The 23,976-nt window shown below is 43.7% G+C and overlaps 1 protein-coding gene across 2 annotated transcripts in view; it reads right to left on the bottom strand.

Annotated features, from left to right (window-relative positions):
* The window catches only part of ADGRD1 (adhesion G protein-coupled receptor D1), a 136,381-nt gene that overhangs the window by 58,951 nt on the left and 53,454 nt on the right, over positions 1-23,976 (bottom strand). For both annotated transcript variants that reach the window (XM_048322714.1, XM_048322715.1), the window contains 2 exons: positions 4,197-4,270; positions 2,143-2,266 (listed from right to left, as the gene is read on the bottom strand). In XM_048322714.1, the coding sequence (XP_048178671.1) occupies positions 2,143-2,266; positions 4,197-4,270 (198 nt within the window). The remainder of the gene's footprint in view (positions 1-2,142; positions 2,267-4,196; positions 4,271-23,976) is intronic.

The following is a 23,976-nucleotide window of genomic DNA, read 5'->3' as shown; positions in this document are numbered from 1 at the left end:
AGGAGACAGAAAATATAAAAACTAGAACCGTTAAAGGACTGTGAGGAACTGGAAGGTCCATTCACATCCAGCCTTTCCTGGTTATGCATTCCAGACCTCTTAAGGAAAACTTGATTCCAAAGAATTCTATATGAAATACCTTTGATCTCTAATTACTAATATTGCATAACACTGAAACTTATTGCAGCATTCAATTAATCATCCCAATCCTAAATCTCTTTTGTTGAAAGCTAGTCCTTTCAGAACTATTCCCCAGTGGAGAATCAACCAATCTTTCAGTGGCATTTAGTTGGTGGCTGCCCTGTTTAATCCTGGATAATTCCCTGGATGCTGCTCTTTAAAACAGGGTTAATAGTAGCACATTTCCCCCAAGATACTTCTGTCTCACAAGATGGGAGGTCTTCGGGCAAAGCTGCATTTTATTATCAGCACGAAGAGTTCCTAGAAAAATTATACTTGGAAACCGCTGGGGTCATTAGGTGCTTTACAGGTAATAAAGATAATGGATAGATAAAAACCGGATGACCTGAGGAAGCCAACCCCCACCTTCAAAGTGGTCAGGCTGATACAAAGGGCTGGGGTATGAGTTAAGCTCTCTGGATAAGAGAACACCTTGTTCTCAAGTGTGACCCTGACTTCCACAGCAATACAGCCTCTACCCAGAGCTGCCAGGGGAGCAGCTGTACTCAAATGTTCCTGAACCAGTAACTCCTCATAGCAACCTGTCCTGGAGAAGGCACAGCCAGGCCGGAGTTCCCTGACACTGCAAGCTGCCCTCTGCACCTGCAGGAACCAGCTGCCCTCACCAGCCCCTGCAGCCCACCCTGCCACAGGTGCTTTCTTGGCAAAAGAAGCAGCCTGAAAGAAGAGCAAACCCATCATTCAAAGCAATTAACCAGTGCCAGAGACATGGTCATGTATGCCTCCGTGCCAACAGAGCCAGCAAAGCCCTCCCAGCTGCATCACACCACGCTTGTTAGCAGCACACAGTGACAAAAGTGCCAGTGGGAATCCTACTGAAGCTCTCCTTCAGCTGTTAATTTATATTACAAGGATAATGTCTGTAGGAACCTGAGAATGTGCCAGAGAGCGTAAATTTGACAGACAATTTGTATATGTTTCTTTAAATGTATGGTTTGTAATTATTTATATTACACATTCATTCTTTATTGACTGAGGGTTGTTTGGAGCAGGGCTTCGCCCCCATCTCCATTGGATCCTCCCTGATAGCAGCCCACCTGGATAAAGGGGTAAAAACATTTTTCATGCTCGTGGCAGTGCTGTCTGCCTGATGACAAGCTCCTGGATGGGGCTGACCTCTCCTGCTGCTGAGATTTGGAGAGGGAGTCCTTCAGCAGGAGCAGCCCTTCACCTGCCAGGAGCAGACACTGCTCTGTACCATGAAGAGAACATTGCTGCTGTGGAGGGCAGCACGATTGTCATCGAGTTTCATCTGAACCCCGTGTCAGGTATGAGCAACAAGCAAAGGTCCTGGGTGAACAGGGGAAGAGTCACGCTCCACTTGAAAAGATGTTTGCTTGCCAGCTCTTTGGACAAAGGAACTGAGCAGAGAGAAAACTCTACATAAGGTGTTCACTCTCAACTCCAAATTCTCTCTCTCATGCTCCTTCTACACAAGCCCCTGCTTGGCAACACGGGGAAGAAACAGCAGCAGAGAGGCACTTGGAAAGCTGGCAGAGATGAGGTCAGGGGCCAGCTGGCAGCAGAGCTTGCTTCGCATGGAGTTCAAACTCAACTGCTCATATCCCACAAGGCGAGTTACCAAAACCCTGAACAGCCACATCTCAGCTGCCTCCTTCTTGAAAATGAATTGCAAAAGTCAAGGTCACCTGTACAATATCCTCTAGTGCTTTTCCTGCCTACAACTTTAACAAACCATGCCAAAACTGTGAGAATAAGGTAAAGTCCAACCTAACACAGACATATTTAATTTCAGTTCCCAAGAGTTTTAAAAAACAAATATAGTCAAGAAGTATTAAAATATCATCCCAGAAAGCAAGAAATAAATCCAAGTTGGGTATAAATGAGCCCAGTTTCAGACACTTAGGTGATGTGAGGGTGCAACTGATGTATTTATGCTTCATTTTTAACACACGGATTTACACCTTTGCTTAATCTCACCTTCAGAGGCACCACTTGCATCAGAATGGCAAAGTTGGTGAGGTGGTTGCAGAGACACACAGAGTAGTTGAGGTCCCCGCTCTCACGCACACAACCTTCATTAGACCAAATGCCGGTTCCATTGCTGCAAAGCACAAAAACCAGAACATAATCTCTGTCAAAAAGCATCTTCTGTAGGTTAATTTGACATGCATTGTACCATAAAGGAGATAAAAAGGTCTGGAAGCCATCTGAGGCTGGAGACCCCACAAACATTGCTAGTGTCTTCTCAATTCCATCATGAAAATAGTCAAGGAAAATATTCACTAGGACAAGGCACAGATCAGACGCCTCCATGAATGTCTCTAGAGACTCCTTCCCAGTTTTATAATCAATGAACAATAACTACACTCCTTCCTTACATTTTGCATCTCATTTATGGCATTTCACCCAGACCCAAATTTCTGTATTCTGAGAACTGTAGTATTAGACAAGTCAAGAATCTTGCAAAACCCCCCAAAATCAGTGTGTGTTCTGTGCTGTCTACCCTTACCCACAGTCACACTCATCCTGTCAAAGTAATTCAGGCTGATTGAGCACATATTCCAGTGGCCCATCGCTGTCAGATTTGTCACTTCACCCTCAGGTGTGGGTAAGGCTGGGCAGGGTGTGTGGTCTGGGCTCAGGGCTGTGCAGGATCCTCATGCAGTTGCTTTTTTTGTGCAGTTTTTTGAGCAGGGATCCTCATGAGTTTGTTTGTTCTTGGAGCCAGGGCAAGACAGAATTGTCTGTGCTCTCGCAGCCCTGGAGTGGAGTGGGGACACAGGAGCCTCAGGCTCTTGTCTGAGGGGATCCACGGATTCAGGCACCACAGGTCACCCACCCCACTCTCTGACGGTAACTATTGATTGCTTTGGATGTTTTTCTGAGTCCTGCAGATAGGCTGAGTGATCTGTACTCTTCTCAGTGCCTGTTTTAAAGATAGGTATTACCTCGTACTTCTGCCCTTCAGGACCCCCTTGAGTTGTCAGAGAGAGTCTGTTGTAGGTCAGAAACCAAATTAACAACCATGCACTAGGGAATAAAACCATCCTGGCACAAATGAAGATGATTTGGAAGGACAGATTTTGTATTTAAGTTTGTATCCTTGCAAAGCCTCCAGGGCCCAAGCCCCAGTGGAGAGCAGTACAGGAACAATGCTGCAACCATATTAATTTGCTTCACTAAAATCTGCTTCTAATTTATTGTAATTTGTGGGTAACCATAACAACGAGTAACTGCCAACAGCTGGGACAGTTCAACACACTTGAAACAAAACTTCAATAAATCAACTACCATGACCTTTCCAAGTGCATGATGTACAGGAGGGATCACAGCATCCCAGGCTGTTGCTACAGCAATTAGGCTTATACTGTTATGGCTCAAAAACTGTTAATCCCCACAAAATTAAAAATTAACTATTTGTATTCTTTCTCAATTAATTCAGTAAGAGCAACATGTTTCAAAAGAAAAAAAAAATTAAAGGTATTCAGAGCTAAAAAATAAAAGAAAAAGCTACTGTTTTTCCATAGCTCTTACTTTCTGAGTGAAATTTTAGGTGATATTTATTTCTCTTTAATTCTAATTTGCATTCAGGGATAATATATTTATCCATTTCATGCATTAGCCAAAATTCACAGCTCTGTAATTCTGATCTCACATGATGCTGTGACACAGGCAGAGATCCAGTGAAAAGAATGGCTGTGCTGGAGCTTTGCCACCTTGAAACATCCAAGCATCTGCCCAGGTGGACACACTCATAAAACAAGATAAGCACGACTTGTATCAGTCTGCAACTTTGATGACAAAATGTTTTCAGCTCCCAATTCCATACCTAAGCCAGGGTCTGTGAATAACAAGTCTCCCATCTATGGTAAGAAGAAACAATCAGATTGTGGGTTTTGTAAGCCAGTGGTTCCGTTTCTTTAACTATTTCCATGAACAGAAGGAAGCAAGAAGAATGTGGGTACACAGCATCACAAAGTAAGTGTAATTTAATTAAACCGAGTTAAAGAATGTGAAATTATGCAACATACCTATAATCCAGAAATGCACAGTAGAGATGAACTCTGTTACTTTTATTTAGTGCTTGGCTGTATTGTCTGGGCGTCTGCAAGGAAAAAATATAAACTCTGAAGGAATGTTTAAAAAGGACTAAATTCCACTATTCAGCTATTTCAAATTCTCATTGCTACAATAATTTCAAGAGGCTTATTCTAGATTAACACACAAGAACTGGCAGCAAAATTGTTCAGACTTCATATCTTTAACACAAGTTCCAAACATGCAAAGCCTGGTATTCAGTCTTAATTTTACACACTGGGATTAACCTCGTACCACTTTGAGTGAGAAATCTGTGTCCCGTTTAAGTGAATAGCAAACCAGGATCATTTATTGTGTATAAGCACAAATACATGGGTTAATTTTTACAGGATTGGGACATTATTCTTCAGCACATATTTGGCTTCTTTGGGTTTTGTTCATCGTTTGTTCTCACTGCGTAATAAAAATGTCACGTTTTACGATTAGTAACTCTGAAATATGTGCATTACAATGACCAACTCCCAGGCATTTTCTTTCCACAATAGCAATTATTTTAAAACATACATTCAAACTGAAAGAGCAATGCCATAATTCAAGATTTTATTTTAGCACACCTCAGCATTATAATGACATAATTTCTATCTTCCATAAACAGGTTTAGCAACTAACTCAATCTCTTTTACTCAAGAAGCTTTGAGATCCCATTTTCCACTCTGTTACATGAGCTTGATGACAAAATTATTCAAATTATATTGGAGTGAAGTAATAGTTTGTTACAGACAAAGTATGCAAACTAGAGGATTTCCAGTGTTTGTTCAACCCTTTCTAATACATAAATCCCTAAAGCCCACATTATGTGGACCCTACTTTATGGCAAGTTTTTAATTACAAGAGTCTTCAACACGAGAAAATCACTGGTGAATTAACAGGTCTGGGATTATTGCAACACAGTTCTGCTGTCAAGACAAAAGATAATCAAGTTTTGCTTTCCTTGTTTTAGGGGATGAAGTAAAAAACCCCACCACCTCCTCCTGCTGAAACTCAACCAAGTACAAGAAGTTCCTGATGCAATTTTCCTCCTCCTCTCCCACAAGCCCAGCGCAGAGTGTCAGGCACAAGGCAGCACAGTTCCCTCCTGGCCGGTGATAACAAAGCATTTCTGCCCAGCCCAGGGCATCCACACACCCCAAGTAGCTATGCTGCAGATAAGGACATTTTCTTCTTAATTTACACCTCTGGATAACATAGATCGGGTTTTCTTATCTGCCTGAGCACATCCCTGGCCCAAATTTCTAGTTCCTTGCCTCACCCTGTTTTCCCCAAGCCTTTGTCATAGGAACAGATGATGCTGCAGGTCAGGAGCTTCGTGGAGAGCAAGGACTGTCTGTCACCCTTCCCCTCTGGCTCTGGGGACATCCTCAGCCCTTTTCCACGACGGCAGCAAAGCAAACACTGAACTCCACGCTCTCACAGTGCGCCACACTGGGAAGGGAGAACGGGACAGGTTCATGCCCCTCATCCTCAGGAAGGATCTCACTGAAACAATCCCCAATCTGCTCGTGCCACTCTTAACTTGGAGCTTTGCTGGCAGAGTTCATCCACCAGCTCAAGGCCATGTACCACACTGTTTGCCAGTTGTGCTGTGTGATGTCATGTCCATCATCTCAATAGCTTTCCTGAAGTGAGCAAGTGGAAGAATCTACACTTGGCTTGTATTACAAATTATTTCACTTCTATGACAAACAGTGGCTAAAAAAAATAGAAAAGGAGAGAGAGAAAGATCTTCTGTAATAACAGTGAAGATCAAACAATAACTGCCATTTCTGATTTGTAAGATTTCTCTAGATAAATCTGGATTCTTAACACACTAAATGGAAAGGGCACCTCAGGGTCAGGTTGAAAGAAGACATGGTACTGCGGTTGTGTATCTTTTACACAAACAAATCCCAGATGTATGTCTTGCCCTCAACTAAACTTTTCTGGCAAGGGACAAATAATTGTTTTTCTCCATCTTAACTCTAAACACAGATGTCACTCACTAGAAAATGAACTGCACTAGGTGAGGCCATACAGGCTCTGACCTGTCCAAAATTGTGGTGTACTCAGATGGAGAAAGAGTAAGTAAATAACAATAATGAAAAATAGATAGATTAAAGAATCTATCCTGATTTGCCTTCTTATTTCTCTTAAAGAATCTGTCCCATGTTTTATGACCCATGATACAGTCTCCACAAGGCTTTCCACTGCCATTTATGATAACTGCACAAAATACTCATCTTCTCAGACTTCACTGAAGTTCTGCAGCAAAACTGTCATTAGAATCGAAAGCCCCCACCACATAAGAAACTGGCTACAAAGGAATAAACTCCCTCTGATCTTCAGCAGCTCTACTTCAAAGTACTCTCTAATCTATGAAAAAAGAACTGATTGTACCTCACTATTGCACTTCTTAAGTTAAACTGTGTGTGACAGCTTATATGTGACTTGCATCCTGTAGAACTGAGGATATTGATTTAATGACATTGATAACAGAAAGCTTAAAATACAAGTAGGCTTTTACACTAAAAGATTAAGTCACTTGAGTGTTTATTAAAAGCCTGTGGAAGGACAGTTTATGAAGCTTTCAGGAGAGGGAAGGTAGCAGCACACTGAGTAATCCAGGATCTGTGCGTGTGCTCTCCCTAATCTACATTCTTCATATCATTCCTTCAGCGTGGAGAGGGCTACATGCAGCTTCTCCAAAAAAGAATTACATTAAAAGAGGAAAGCAACCTCTTGGCACCAGAAACAGGGCAAAGTCAGTGCCTGTCTGATGGAGCCCGTACCTTGAGGAGGGAGGGGTTGGACTCAGTGATCTTGAGGGTCTTTTCCAGCCTTAATAATTCTGTGATTGTCTGACTGCCTCTGTTTGCATCGCGGCTGTCCAGCATCCCTTACAGCGACCGCTTGCTCTCAGCAAATCAGTCAGCCAAGCAAACCCCAGAAATGCAGAGGATATTTACACAGGATGTGCATGGATGTGTGATGGGAACACGGTACTTGCTGGGAACCAGGCACAAGCCATGCTTGGTAGGGGAGGAGGCCAAAAAAGGGGGGTGTGGGCTGAAAGCACTGCTGGAAACCTTCAGGAAAACCTACTTGCAGGAAATGTCATGAACACAATTGCAGAAGAAAAACAGGCAGCCAGCTGCTGCTGGGAAGCCTTGCCAAGGAAGAGAAGCCAAGCAGAGGGTGGGGTGAACCTTTATGTGATTAGCTTGTCTCTCCTCTCCTCCCCTGGATTTAAAAAGCAAATATTTAGCTACACAGTGGTGGCCACCAAGAGTGCAGGGTGTGCACCTTCCTTCTGCAGTGTGAAGAAGGATAAACCTTTGGGTCGTCTGTCACTGACCTAAACTCAGCAGCTCCAAGCCCAACGTGTTGGGCTTCCTCTCATCCAAAGCAGTTAACAATTTACCCCATGAAGTTCAATTTGGAATTCACTTGTCTCTGTTTGAAAAATACAGAATTTTGTCTAATTCAGAGATTTTGAAGCCTTGCTTACTCAGCCTCCAAAAATACCATGGATTATTTTGAAGATGGCAAGAAAAGGCACCGGACAAGCCTCTTCTCTGCATGTTTGTGTCTTTTGTGCCACTCACAGCCTCACTTCATATTCTTACGTGTGTGTGATTCAAAACAAATTTTGATTCTGGTTTACAGATTAAATTAGAGACTAAAATGATGCTTCTAATTTAAGGATTTCCTGTTCTCACAGTGACATCCTGACTGTCAGCGTGACCTGTTCAGGGACACATGGTTTATTGACTTTCTGTTCCATCTATTTCTCCTAATTACCTAGAAGATTAAAACTTCAGGGTACATTCATCTACTTGGTTACCTGGAAAAAGACAGACAGAAAGAATAATCACCCATTTCTGTAGTGGCTGTATTGGCTGTTTTCTTCCAAGCTGTGAGAAAACTGCGCTGCAACAGATTTTGGGCTTAGATCAGCCAACTATTTTAATTTAGAGTCCATTTGACTGATTCACCCTAAAACGTAACTAGCATATGCAATGAAAAAAAATTTGCAAATTGCACAAAAAGGAATTTAGGTTATGAATAGGGAATTAGAGTGTGTTATGGATAAAAGCCAGACATTTAGTTGTTTCACTGTTGTGAACAGAGCTGTGCCAACACACACTTTCTGAAGCAATGAACACAACACTATGAGCTCCCAGGGCCAGCAGGAAAGTTTGCTGAATATATTTACTAATGGGACAATCATACAGTTAAAAAAATTGCATGAAATCACAAAGGGTGGGAAATTGGGACAGACAGCAACATAAAGCTAAAAACCAGTGAAATATCAGAGATTATAAAGTCGTCTGAAATTAGAGAAGGTTGCCACATGGATTGGGATTGACTATTCCTTTGCCCGAGGCTAAAAATAGTTGACATATCAATTTCCTGCAAAAACAGTGTTAATCAAATGCTGCACCAACATCCTTCCCCAGTTCTCAGAGTTGTCTGTTTAACAGCTGCTGTATTGGGCAAGCAGTGTGAGAACAAAGAAAGTAATGAAAAGACCCATGAGCAACAGACTGAAAAATATCTTGGCTGCTCTACTAGATATCATTTCTACAAGAGAGAGAAAAAAGAAGGAGGGAATGGATGAGGAAATTGTCCTGGTGCTTTCTTTTTTTCATTATTGCACATAGCAAAAAAAATTTAATACTTTCAAATCTACAGAGCATCAGAAGATCTTGCTATTTCTTTTCTACCAAGTCCACATCAATTTAAATAAAAATGCCATTCTCTTAACAGGGTCCCATCTTTTTTACAGCACTGAACAAGGGGCTTCATGCAACAGCTGCCAAGACAGCATCTGTGCACTTGCAGATCTCAGTGTGGGCTGTCAGGCCCTGTGCATCTGGCACACGCTCACCTGTGATCTACAGAAACTGTCCCTTGGTGCTTGTCTTGCTCAGCTTGTTTCTTTGGTCCAATTCAAGTCACCTGCCTACAGCACAGGTGAGCTGCACACCACCTAGAAAGGCTGTGACTGCCTGGGTGCAATGTCATGACAGTGTTAAAAGAGGAACAGCTCTTCTCTCTGGTTTGGGGTGCTCAATAGCACTAAAGTCAGTTCTTTCCAAACTGCTCAAGGAAAGCTGCAATTTTGGCTACAGAAACTGTCTGAAATCCTTGAGTTAAAATTATAAACTCCCTAAACACACATGCACATCTCCAAGTGTCTTTCCTTTAATTTTACAGATACAGAACTCCTACCATAACAGAGAAGTTCCACTCACAAAGATCCCTCTGGCACTTAGCACAGCATCAGTGGGTCAGTGCTGAGGCCTGAACAAGGATTTCTGAGCACAAAGAACCTTGCTCAGCCTCACTAACCACATATCCACCATGGGCTATGCTTTCACACATTCCTCAGTTCCAAAGATCTCAAATACCTAACACTTTATTTCTTCTTTTTTCCCTGCTCCTTGGCCTGGGTGCCTGTGGGCACGGTGGGTGTTTGTGGGTATGGGTGAACACTGGGCAGTGATGAGGAGTTGAAAGCCAAACTCTTTCAGTTTGAAAGCCAGAACTACTTAAGATGCAGCACTGCAGTGTAAACCCATGCCAAACTCCCTCTGACTGCAATCTGGATTAATAACACTCACAATGCTGTTGTAAATCATGGTAATAAAGGAGAGCACAGAAAGGTTAAAAAAGACCTACAGGAAGAAGCAGGTTCATTTTCATTGGAGATGCATGGGGCCACCTTGAATGGAAGACGTGCACAAATAGAAACTGCAGGATAAGGACCTTTGAAATGCAATTTGGGAAGCAACTGGGTTACATCAGTAAATATTTGACGTTTAAAAAGTTTAAATGCCAGTCAGTGAGGAGCAGAGCTCAGCAGATGGCCTTCCCTTGTGTAAGCACCAGCAGACACAGAACTGAACTGATAATCTGTATGGAAAGCTGACTTAATGCTTAAGTGAAAACATTCTTCACATTCCTTAAAGCACAGCTCAGTTCCAAAGAATGAAGAGGTGAAAATATTAATATTGTCTCTTGAGAAATAGCCTCATTCACCTAATTAGCAATATAGCAGTCAGTTTTGATATGTCTTTACAATTAAACAGTTATATCCATATGTAAGAAAAAAATTCTATATACACAGCCATCTAAGCCTGTATCAAAGGATGGACTGAGGGCAGAGTTAAGCCAATGACACTGATGCAGGCTTGCCTCTTTAAGTTTTAGCAAGTCAGTCCAAATGGGAGAGCAAGAGAGCACCAGTTTCCTTCCTGTGTGTTATTGACAGAACTGTTTATGCAGAGCCAGAACCATCAAACTTGTTGGGATGCTCCACATTGCCTTTGGCTGGCTCAGGGCACAACCTCCAACCAGACATTACCTCTCCAAAATTAATGAACACAGTCTGGCTCCAAAGAGATCTAATTTAAACCAAGTAATTAAAAATGCGAGTTATTTCACTCAAGGTGCCCATGTGGAGGCAGTTACTCATGGCTTAAAAGACCTTATTCTGGTTTAATGGGATGCAAAGCTCTGCAGAGCTGCTCCTTTGCTTTTGCCTATGCCCACTCAGCTCAGAGCTCCAGAACATCTCACTGCATAGAAGAAGAAACCCAGTGTGATTGTCAGGGCTCAAAAACAGTTTTTCAGACTGGCAAATAAACAAAAAAAGGAAATCTGTTTTTTTTCAATGGCAGGTCCATGTGAAGTGGAGATCACCGACTCCCATGGGCCATTCTCCCCTCACCAAGACCTCATTTTTGTCTTTTATGCTCTGATCTCTTTTAGGACATCTGAGTTAAATGGGCCAGGCTGAAAGTAATCTTGGAGCACGGATGAAGCAAAGCTAAAAATCCCAAAGTACCTCAGTTTAGCCTGGTTCATCTGGGAGGTAATTTTGTGAGATATTTCTTGCCAAGGCTGGCCACTAAAGCAGCTGGTTGTGATGTTCATCCCCCTGGTGCAAGGCTGGGCTGCTTTACGATGCTTCTGCACTCCCAGGCTCATTGAAAACACTGGTTTTAATGCAAGTAAAGTCAACCACTTACAAAGCTGTCTTTGCAAACCATCCACCAGCCCTGCAAAATTCTGGTCACACACACTGCTGGAAGCCTACGGGCTTTTTTTGATAGATGAATGAAATATCATTTCAGCTTTTCCCCACTCGCCTTACAAGCAGCATAATGCAATAGATTTTGTGATCACGCTGATACAAATCCATGATAACTTTCCAAAACTGCTTAATGAAATAGACCATGGTGTCTTTTGTTAAGGTTTTTTGTTTTCTTTTCTTTGCCTTTTCCTGCTACTCCGCATTATTATATTAAAAATGTGTTGCTCTTCTAAAACAAGAAGCAGATTCTACGCACCCTTTCTTAATCTATTCCGCTTTTCTTAACTCATGTGAAAGTATTACCAAAGGAAAACAACTGGTCTGACTGATGCAGAAAAAGCTCTTTATAAAAGGACACGTTCTCTAATCCAACAGAACCATAACGAAAGAAGCAAATCTTCCTCTCCCCCCGCCCCCCATTCACTTGTAGTATTTTGACAAAGGCAGAAATATTTTCCTTTGCCATACAACTCTCCAGGCCCAACAGAGTCTGTAACAGGAAACAGGAGCTGTGACAGGAACCAGAAGGCAGGCATAAAACAGAATCCCTTAAAGGGATGCACACAGGAGAATCACTTTTAAAAATACTTTTCCTATGAGGTAATATTTCCACAATTCTTAGTTTCCAAAACAGTGCCTGGACTTTTCCTCCTGATGGCTTTTTTTTTTCTTTTTTAAGAAGAGAAACATTTGCATCAGACAAGAACCATTCAAGACACTCAGGAGTTGTGATTCACAGTCCCCACATTACTGAGGCAGAGAGGATTTAAATGAGGAAGAAGAAGCTGGGGCAGCTCAGCAGCAGCTGGACAGGAGCTGGGCATTGCCCCTGAGCCGCAGCACCCCTGGCAGGGCCCGACAGCATTTGCTCCCATTGCCACAGCACAGACACCCAGATCCCAAACCACACATGCCTGGGTTGTTGATAACCAGATCTCACCAAGCTCAGGTGGAACTGAAACCCCATAAAACAGAGGTTTGCTACCTGCAAATAACAAGCTTCAGCAACAGCAAGAAGTTGTGCGGAATTCAAAAGCAGCACACAGCTTAAAAACCCAACAGCAGTGGCAAGTCTCACCAGCCCTTTTTGGTTTCAGTTGTACACGCTTCTTTGCCAAGCCAGAAATGAAATCTGAGTTAGCAAACATCTGTTTCCTACAAGAGCAAAAGTCGTAATTAAGAGGAATCAATCCATATTCACTCATATTTATAATGGAGAAGGCTTCAGAGAGCTTTTAGACAATTTTTCACACAACAGGCACAGAGTAGTTATCCCAAGATACACTCCCAAGTGAAGAAACAGTACGTACTACCTTTTCTAAACATGTTTTTTAAAAAGAAAAAAGATGCCCTAATTTTCCTTCACAAAGACTGAACAAGATCTGAGCCCATCTTTTTGAAGAGCACAAGGACTTTGACAGCCTGGAGCAGTGAAACATTAAAATTTCACTGACTCCGCATAATAACAACAGGAATAATGAACTGTTTACGGAATATTTGGGAATAATGCATTTATCTTCTTTATAAAACCTGCAATCCCCTGCCCTTCACCTCCAGGGACAAAGCTGGCTTCTGGGAACAGGTAACCTTGTGACTCAGGGAGCACAAGGTGTGTGACATGGCCAGAATCCCCCATGAGCCGGGAAGGGGACAGAGAACACGGCGGCAGCAGCGCTGCAGCGCGGGGCCGGGGCTGCTGCTGCGGGGATGCGGGGATGCGGGGCTGCGGGGATGCGGGGCTGCGGGGATGCGGGGCTGCGGGGATGCGGGGATGCGGGGATGCGGGGCTGCGGGGATGCGGGGATGCGGGGCTGCGGGGATGCGGGGATGCGGGGCTGCGGGGCTGCGGGGCTGCGGGGATGCGGGGATGCGGGGCTGCGGGGCTGCGGGGATGCGGGGATGCGGGGATGCGGGGCTGCGGGGATGCGGGGCTGCGGGGATGCGGGGATGCGGGGATGCGGGGATGCGGGGATGCGGGGATGCGGGGATGCGGGGATGCTCCCCGAGCCCCGCTGAAGCCCGGCCGAGGCACGGAGGCTTTGCCCGGGGCTCCAGCTGAGGCTCAGCCCTGTCTCCCACGGACTCGTGGCTTCAGCAGCCCCTGGTGAGCAGGAACAGAGGTAACAGCAAAGCAGCAAGAGCCGAGGGAGCACCCAAGGAATAAAGACTCCGCGGACAGGCACAAAATCCTTCTGCTGTGTGCGTGAGCACGGGGAGCACCGAAAGGGACCGTGGTGTAGGACAGAGATACACTGAGAGGAGCTGGGCTGCACTCCTCAAGGGAGAACACCAGCTCCTTCGGGCGTTGGAAGCCCCTTTGTCAGCTTCAGTCAGAGTTTGATCAGGTCTGCATTTCACGCTTCGAAAAAACCCAAGATTTTGTAAAATATTCAGTTGGTTTGTCCTCATCCATCTGTAATTTCTTCCCAAACAAAGGACCGTGTTTTAAAGTGAGTTTTGAAGACATGATTTAATGAAAGCTTTAGAGGAGTTTTAATAGTTCACGTCAGAAACAGAGTACCAGGCTTAATGGTAAAAATATTTACCGCTCAGTACGTTTGTTACTCATATGTTGTTTTTAGGACTGGATTTATATGTTAGCATTTCCATTCTCATTAAAACCCTGGCTATGCGAGTGTTGCCTCTGAAAGGCAGTGCCTCACATTCTTTGTGAGTTATATGTGGCAGCCTTTGTTTTATATTGACCCTTTCAGCCCTTACATCCCTTGACTAGCTGCTAATCGTCATTTATCCTTTCCCTGACTCCGCTAATCTCCCGGGAGCGGGTGGGACGGGCAGTCAATGGAAGCGATGGAGTATAAATAATGACAGAGTACAATAAACATTCCAGAGCAACGCCACAGCTCACGACAAAGGTTTGCACAAAGATTCAGCGTGCAGTCTTCCTACGATAAGGCTCTCGTAACCAGACGTGCAAATATTACAAAAAACTTAGGCTCGCTTAAGGACAAGATATTCAGGCCCACTAGGTGAGATAAGGGAATGTTCATACTGTGTAATCAAAAAGTCACTTGGATTCAGGATATTTGGTTTTATTCCCCAGTTCACTTTTCCCATGTGACTTTTCACAGGTCCTTTCCTGTCTCTACGTTCCATTTCACATTCATTATCCCAGCTATTCACTCTGTTATCTCTCAGACTAAAACATGACTCCTGTATCTTGTTATGCACAGTGGGAACCCTGCTGAATGCTGCAGAGACCAGAGTCACCCAGAGCCCAAACTAGGGCATTTCCCGGTGAGAGCCAGGATCAGCTGAATACCTCTAAGTGCACAGTGAACAGGGGGGACTTTTCTCCCCTGAGCCCGCTCCCCCAGCACCCCCACTGCTTCACTTGCTCCGGTTCTAGCAAACAGGCAGCCACAGAGTGTAAACGGCCCGAAACCAGAAAACTACTCCCACGAAAAGGCAAGTTTTCTGTTGCTTTAATATGTTACAGCTGCTGTCCTAAGTACAGTCAATAAATAAAACAAAGCAGCCACGGCAAGGGGGACAAGGAGCAGGGCTGATCTGTACAGATACAGCCCAGATCTGCACTCAGCTGGGTCTAAAGTTCATCCTCATCTAGAGATAAAAACTCTCTTCTATGATGCCTCACGAGCAGCAAAGAGATGTAACACACCCTCTTGCAAGACCACTGCTTAGATCTTAACACCCCATTAAGATATTACACTCTCCTGACCAAATATTTCAAGGATTAAGCTCAGGGGTTTCCATTGCTGCTTTTTTTTTTTTTTTCCCCTCTTCGTTTTGGGAAAAAAACCCAAACCTCTCTTGAGAACATTTACATTTCTTTCCTTCGATTTGAATCTTTTCTCCCATTCCTGTGCATTTGCCAAATACGAGTCGTCTTTAAGTGTGTTGCATGAATGGGGATGAAATTCACACAATTTCAGGCTGCCAGAACTATTTGATGTGTGCATTAACCACATCCAACGAGTTGAGAACCATTCTGGAATTAGGCCTGGTGCATTAATTCCAGATACAAACCTGAGCAATATGAGACTGAGCCACTGAGTTGATTTTTCAGATGAGAAAATGGGAGTCAGTGGAGCTTTGTGCACATCCCCAGACAGAGCACGGATAGAGATGATGTTGCTGATACAGCAGTGACAGAAAGGCAACCAGCTGGGCCCTGGCTGTGTGAGGAGACTGTGCTGAGGGGCTGCAGTGGGAGCACAGCCAGAGCCCTCCTCCAGCCCTTCACCGAGCACCAGAGGGGCTGGAGAGCTGCAAGTGCCCATCTGCCAGCAGCCAGGAGCCCTCGGGATGGCAGAAGCCACACCAAGGCCATGGCAAGGCTGTGTTTCAGCAGCACAATAAATGCAGCGCCCCTGGGAAGCTGGAGCATGGCATTGTCCCTGGGATAACCAGGACGAAAGTTTTAAAGCTGGGGTATATTCAACCCTTCAGTCTTTCGTCAGATTGCAAATAACACCAGCTTGTCCCCAGCTGAAGGTTTGCACCAACATTCACCAAAGGAGCTGTGTGCAGCTGGGCACAGCAACCCCACCGTGCACAGGGAGCGCAGGAACGGGAGTAAAGGGATGGCAGAGTGCAGGAATGGAGCAAAGCCCTCCACAGGGACGGCAGGGAATGGAGGAATGGGAGCAAAGCCCTCCATAGGGATGGCAGAGAGTGCAGGAATGGAGCAAAGCCCTCCAGGAAGGATTGCTGCTGCTGGCCAGTTCATCCAGCCAGGTCACAGGGTGCCACATGAAGGCATCTCCTGCCATGAAATGTGAATACCTCCACAGTTACTCAGCTCCCAGTCCACGCTGCTCGGGAGCTCAGTTTATCCGAGATTCCTGAAATCAGCAGCGAGTCCCTCTGGAAACTGACCTAATGGTTTGAGGAATGCAGCTGCAGTCATTAGAGCTTTGCAGAGTCTCCAAACTCGCTATTAGTTAGTACAACAATTCTAAATGGGCAAAGAATGAGAAATTATTTTCTCCCTTCAATGGCAGCACTGCTACGCTCCTTTCCTTTCTCCTTCTTGCACTTCAGGGAAATGGTAACCTGGATTTTAATCACCTTGTCAGGATGCAGTGGCCAGTAGTTACATAATGTACAGAGTGTCACATTCCAGGGAACTCCTGGGACACAGGCACCCTGTAAATCAATTGGTGCCTTTTATCGTCTTGCTTCTTCTTTAAGAAAAATGTATTACATAAACAGTGGAAATGCTTTTAGGTCTAATAAAACCAGAATTGTATGTAAACAGAAATGGCTGAGTGCACAGTTTAATTTGCTGGGATCATTCTGTAGAACATCAGAAAAGTTACAAACCAAAAACCCAAAGCCTTCAGCAAACTGCTGCATGCTAGGAGCTTCGCAGGGCTCAGAGGCACCCGTGCTGTTCCTGCTGAACCTGCAGGGAAGCTCCCAGCGACTGCAGTGGGTACAGGGCACAGCGCTCCTGCTGTGACTGAGACTCACAAAAAGAAGGACAGTCCATTTTTAAGAGCACAGTGTCTCCGCACATTGCAGCAACTATTTCAGTGTCATCTGAGTGCGAGTCCGGGGTGTTTTATGCCACGGAGTGTGGAGATTTCTTTCTTTTGCTAAACATGTTATTTTTGGAAACATTCTTGCCAGTGGTCATGGGAATATTTCCAATGGGGCAACACTTCCAATTAAGACCTCCTTATAGTTTATAAATACTAAGAGGCTGACAGCCTGGAAAATAAATGTATTTTTTTAATAAGGAGATGACGGCTAACCTGTCACAGAGTGATACACAGTCCAAATAAGTCAAGAGATTCCTTCCAACCACGACTTACAACTTAAGAACCTTTTTAGTATCCTCATAACCAAAAATGGCACATGCTGTGCATCTCTACCCTATGTTTGTATCATCCACTGCTTACTTGGAGTAACATAAAAGGTGGTTCATTAAAAAAATGTCATTTCTTGCATAGGTAAGAGGCTCTTCCACAAACTCTTGTGGTAAGTAATTCAAAATCAAGTATTTCTAAAATTGGAGAATAAAAGAGGCAAAACAGCCTTGCCCAGGGGTGTGTTTGGATTCTCTGCAGCTCGGTAAATTATCAGGGGCATCAAGGCAGTCACAGGTCCTTGGGCTGCCTCCACACAAAAGGCTTTGCTGCAGTTAATGGGGGCATCACACAAGCACTCCCATAAACCTGCAACTCACCTGGTGGGGATCATGATCACCGTGAGGGACAGCCCAGGCTGTGCCCACTCATAAATCACAGGTTTAAAGCACCAGAGTGAAACAGCCTTGAGCATCAATACAAAGAAAAGGAATATAATTTAAAGGCAATCTTCTAGTTTATGGCCAGCCTTTCATTATGGTCTCCTCATACAAAAAGCAGAAGGGCCTGAGGAAGGGGACAGAGAGATGGGAAGAGAGAAGAGAAAGCACACCCCTTTCTTCCTCTTGGACTCAGCCATGCACACAAGGAGTCTCTGACCTGTCTCAAGAGTAGTACAGAGGGAATTGCAAGGAGTGAAAGAAAATAAAACTTTCAAAAGTAGCAAGATCCCATCTGAAACATTATTTACCTAGAGAATTATCCTTGATGCCTCTCCAAACCGTGTTGCACTCCCCTCTGGTGCTACCCAGTACGTGTTGGGTATATTTCAAGCAAGATGCACCCAGTGCACACAGTGGAAGGCAAACAGCAGCTCAGGGAACCTTCTGAGCACTCACGCCAGGAATTCGGTAGCACAGTCTGTTCTCTTATTTCTTTTTTACACACTAATGCTTCATTTCTGCTTATTTCCCACCACCAAAATATTGATCCAACCTGACTTCTTCTGGAGTTTTGTTCCTACTTCTCTTCCCGTGCTTTTCCTTGGCAAAATCCCCTTTTTCTTTCCATATTCAACCTCGGCAGAGCAGGAAGAGCAACAAAATCCAAAGGCCACACCCAAAGTCTCAGGTGAGTCAGGACATCTCAGGGATATCTCACCTTTAATGCCTCTTACCTACAAAAGCAGCTCTTGACAATTGGCTCACTAAGGCAGTTCATTATGACTTCTTTAATGCAATTTTATTTACAGACCTGTCACTGTCTTTAGTCTCTTTATGTTGCACTGGAGGTATCAGGAGCCCCAGGGCAAGTGCAGCAGGGACTGAGACTGAGCTGTAACATGAGCCCAGTGCCTGCATGTCCAGCTGAACCTTCCTACGAAGTGACCTTCATTACAAAACTCCTGGCTTGATCACAAACCCACTTAAGCCAGCTAGTCTTTCCTTGGATTTAAAGGAGTTTTGCACCATTGTCTCAATTATAGAGCCAGAAAAATTCCTCATTAACATGCTCAGAGACTTCAGACTCCCCTGGATTTCATTACTAGAAGGGGCTGCCAGCTCAAGGGCTTTTCAGCACCAGAATCCTTTACAGCACAAAGGTAGGGTCCACTACAAAGGTGCATTTTGCTTTTCATTTGTTTTTTTCCAGGTTACACTATTTTCCAGTATTTTGGTTTCAATTGACTCAGGTACAGATAACCCTAATGCTTACAAATGTGAACTTCTGTATTCCAAGGAGCAACTTGTGCAAGGGAATGCTGAGGACAGAAAAGCAATTGCTGTATGCAAGGGCCCTTCCCACTGCTCCATCTCTGCCATGGATTCCAGCTGTATCTTCTTCCCAAAAGTACCATCTGCTTTTCTGTGAGGAGGAATTTGCAGTTTGCTGGAGAACATTTCGACCATCTGCACTGAGCTGAGCCACTGCACACACAGAAGAGAAACTGGGACTGCTCCTGCACCAAGTACAGACATGAGTATCATCCCCACTCCAGTCACCAAAAGAAAGGAGGGGGCTGCTCAGCAGCAGAATTATAAATGTCCTTTGGCCTGCACCACTGTAAGGATCTTCTCGTTTGCTGCTAGGGGAGATGTTTAGGGGATGCAACAGGACTATCACAAGGTCTTGCATGAGAAGACAAAAAGATAAAATACATGTGAAGACATCTGGCAAAAGGTAAATGCTGAGGTGTGCTGAGGAGCTGTTTGATGCACTGCTGAGGGCTCTGAGATGGAGTCTGCAATGCAGACAACATGCCCTGTGCTTGAAGGATCAAGATGATTAAAATACCTTTTCTCCCTAAATTCATATGCCACTTGTACTGCTTTTAGCTCCTCTTTCCTCCCTGCCCTCAGGAACTGAAATCGTAAAAACAATCACCTCATTTTCAAATGTAATAGAAATAAACAGGGAAACTAATTCCAGCCTTGGGCAGCCCAGACAGCAGTAATCTACTGTCATCCTCGACCAACCAGATATAGATGAGATTGCAGCCAGATTGCAGCTTTTTTGTCAACCACACACACGCTGAAGGACCAGAACGTGGGGCTCTCTCTGTTCTTTTCACTATGTGCCTAACAGTGCTTCAGTGGGAACATGGTAATACATTAAAAGACCTAAAGATAAATTAGAGCCTGCAGAGCAGCACAGCCCGTGGAGCAGAAGTGCTGCAGATGGCTACAGAAGTGCAAATTGCAGTGTACAGTATTTGCTACATTGATACTGCAGCCACTGCCCTCGCTAGGCAAAAACTGGCATTTCAAACACCTCCTTTCACCTGCTTCTTCCTAGCAATTAACACAAGCAGCCTTGGGGTGTGTGGCAGCAGGGGACAGGGTCGAGGCTGTGGCATTTAAACATGCTTTTCTTAGAGGGCCAGCTGACAAAAACAAAGGAAAATTATTTTCTCCCCATTCTTTGAGGCCACAAAACTTTCCTTGAGAGAACATCTCGTGTTAAGCTGAAACAGGGTGGATATTATTCAAAGCAATCTATTGGTATCTAATTCTAACTTCATACATTTACAGTGCTTCTCTTACCTGTTCTCAAGCTGAAACACAAGCTGAAATGGGTTTGGGCACAGCAAACCAAGAGACATTCTCTGGACAGTGCCAGCAGGATTTTGACTGTGGCTGGAAATCACACAAGCACATGGATGAACACAGGACAGAGTCTCCAAAAACACATTCTCTTCACAGAACAAACTCTCTCCAATGAGGTTAAATTATATTCCAGTTTATCTGATAGTAAAAAGGATCATATCGAAAAAAAGAGCCACAGCTACAAATGTAGAGTGCACAGAGTGTCTGTGCTCAGCCCAGTCAGAGCCTGGTGAAATTCAAATGACCTCTTGGGGGATTGAGACAGTTTTCTCATACACATACAGCAAAGAAGAAATCACATGTATGCCTGCCTATGAAACTGGTTTGTGCTGTGAAGTTATCCATTTCTGAGCTCATTGTTTCCTATTTTTCCTGAAATTTTGCATGAAACAAACATTCCTCTTCACATTTTTTTTGTACATAGAGGGAATGGTTTTAAGTTTGTTCTCCTTTTCCCTTTCCTGTGCAATGTGGGACTGAAAAAATAAAATGTCACGAAATTATAAGAATAAAAATACTGAAAAGTCTTAATTTTCCACATCGTTTCCCCAAAGAAATCACTGAGTGATCAAAAATTGTCCCCTTATTTTGAACAAAAGTACTGTGACATTTTCAAAACATTTTGATGTTTCTCTTCTGGGTCACATTCCCTTGTTTTTCAGCCTATATGTAATGAAGCAAATTATTAAATTCAATCATGCTAACTCTCTGCCCAGAGGACACAGGGCAGTATCTCAGAGATGTCCATTATCCCAGCCCAGGTCTGACAGCAGAACTGCTCAGCACGGTTCCCTGTAGGACCTGCAGGTGTGTTTATCACCCACATTCCTAAGGACGTACATGTCATCTGTCTCCTGCACATTTCCCCTGACTATAAATAAAGCAGTTTCTCTCCTGCCTTACCCAAGCTTTTTCTCTCTCCCAGCAAAGGGAGTTTGTTCATTGATTTTGGAGGCAAGAGGATCAGCTCTACCAAATTCCGGTGAACCACAAGATCAGTCCCACTGATGACTGCCCGAGATCTGCATTAAAATAAAAGAGAAACAATGGTTTTGGGGGCTCTCTGTTGTTTGTTGTATTTGGGGCTTTGGGGTTTTTTTAGTTTTAGCACATGACAAAGCCTGAAGCCAACAATGACATTTATTTATCTGTCTTTGTGATGTAGAGGTTTCTAAAGATCTAGTTTTCATCTTATGAGAAGAGAGAGAGAAGGGAAACAACTTTACTTTGAGATGGTTTTTAGTATTTCAGCTTTTAACTTTGAGAACAACTTCAAGGCCAAACTGAGACACCTAAAATACAGGGTTTCTAAAGAAAATGCTGACAGCTTATAAACTGTAAAAGTTATGGAGAACCCCGTAATAGTAAAAATAATATCTTTCATTTATATACAGTGATTTTTCTCCCAAAACATGTCTTAAAATGTAAGCCAAACAATCTCATCTGTAGCAGTAAAAAGGACTAAAATAACAAGTATTGTAAACTTCTGTATTGGAGAAACATTCCACCCCTGCTCAGCTGTTTCTCGGGGCTTTGAGAAAAATTGAGTTAAAATAAACAGAGCAATTTATGCCACTCACCTGGTCACTAAAGCCTTTCCTGAGAACTGTTCTGAGTGTCAAGAACGACAGAGGGCTCAGAGTGGGATAAGATGTCCAGAGATTCACAGGGTGAAGGGAAGGGATTTCCCAGGGGGTTTCCAGATCTGGGCAGCCCCAGAGCCCAGCCCAGGGCTGGGAACACCGCAGCTCCGGAGGGTGGGATCCCCTCCAGAGGGCTCAGGGGGGACCAGGCACCGCCATAAAAACACCCAGGCTCTTTATCTGGGTAAGGAATGGAGGGGGAAGGGGAAAAGAAGACCAGTATCTCCAGCATAAACTAGAGAGAGTGCAGTGGCTTTTCCAGTTTCAGTGTCTTTCAGTTAAGACAGTGACTTTAACAGAGAATAAATTTTCCCCTGAAGTTCACCCAAGAGACCAAAGTTGCAATAAATAATTATAAAGTAGAACATGTGTGAATCCTACATGAATCATAGAAACTAAGCACACAGCCACCTGAGCAAAACTGAGGCTACTTCTTTGATGTATGCTACTTCCCTGACATTACATGGTGTACGAGAGCTCTAGCTAAGAACGTGAAATCATTATGAAAACAATTTTAGATACAACTTAGTGATTTATTTTGCATAACGGTTTCTTCCCCAAAGATCCTACTATCAAGCTGAATAATAAATGTCTGATTCAAATTTATGATGAGAAATGGACACAGACCAAATAGTAAAATACTTGTGGCATATGGGAGCCAGCAACTCTGTGAGCTGCCCGAGTTGTTTGCCGTTACCTTCACTTGCTTTTACTGCACAAATAATACATGAAGAGGCAGCTCCTGGGCGTTGTGAAGTCAGTGGGAACTTGGCCATTAGTGGGGCCAGAATGTGGCTGGCTCGGGTCTTATTTGCAAGGTGAGGATGGGAAGTTGTTTGGATTTTTAAAAATATGTCTATTGGAAAAGGAAGACTTCTCAGAAACAATATCATAAATTATCTGCCAATTAATTCCAACCAGCGATGCAGCAATATATCCAAAATTCTCTGTGCCAAGTCTGTGTGTCAAGTGCCAACCTGCCAAGCACTGAGCACACACAGAGTTTCAGCTCTGAAGAGACAAACAGCTAAAGAGAACAGAATGGATAAGAACAAAAACAAAAAGCTGGAAGATCGTTGTGTCCATTACACAGAGGGGCAAACTGAATTATTTCTGACCATCTCCCTTCTTGAGGTAATTCACCACACTTCTTTTTATTTCATCCAAGTGACTCAACTACATTTAAATAGTTTGCCCAAGTTACAGAAGTAGATTATGCCAGATCCAGAAATTGGGTTTAGATATCAAAAGCTTGGTCAGTGTAAAATTATCTTTTCACTTTCCTTTTGTAATCACAAACACTCACTTCATGCAACTGCAGTTCACAAACACAGTTATCAAGGGAACCACAAAAGCCCTAACTGAGGGACCATATTTAAGGCAGTAAAAGCATGGGGTAAATATATGAAAATAAGCTTCTTATGTAAATAGATTCATCTTAATATTCACCCTTACAGAATGCAGATTTACATATTCAGGACTGCTTTTATGAACGAAAGCAATTTATATTTAAATTCAGCAACATCCTTAAACACTGCAGGTAAAAGGAGTGAAAACAAGAGAATACTGACAGAGGAACATCCACACCTCTGTTTCAGAGAGTTAGAACAAAAGCAAAGAGCATGTGAGGAGTCCTGTGCTTAGCTGGAAAGAGATGAAGCACCTGAATTGCCCGCAGAGCACCAGAGCTTGCAGGTTTTGTACCACAGGCAGGTCCCTGAGAGCTGCTTGGGATAAAGACAGATTTTCTGATGGCTCAGCTTGGTCCTATTTAAAATTGGTGTATCACAGGAAAGGGGAAAAAATGAAGAGTGGTGGATTGGCAGAAAGATGAACTCTACCAAAACCAGATAATTTCCAGTCTTTTTTCTTATTTTAGCTTTAGAAAGCTCAGAAAACTGGGACACTCCTCCAAAACTGCATGGTTTACTTAGAGCATATCTGACACTTGGCACACAAACTGCATCTTTTTCAGGTTCCTGGGAGTGATAGTTCACCCTAAAGCCTGGTTAGCCACGAACCAGAAATGCCACATGAAAAGCTCTTTCCACAGCATTTAAATCCAGTTCAAACACAAATCCAGCAGT

Source organism: Corvus hawaiiensis, chromosome 18 (assembly GCF_020740725.1).
Source record: "Corvus hawaiiensis isolate bCorHaw1 chromosome 18, bCorHaw1.pri.cur, whole genome shotgun sequence".
In the NCBI taxonomy this organism is placed as follows: Eukaryota; Metazoa; Chordata; class Aves; order Passeriformes; family Corvidae; genus Corvus; species Corvus hawaiiensis.
The sequence above is the reverse complement of the archived record's forward strand: the minus strand, read 5'-3'. Positions and strand labels throughout refer to the sequence as shown.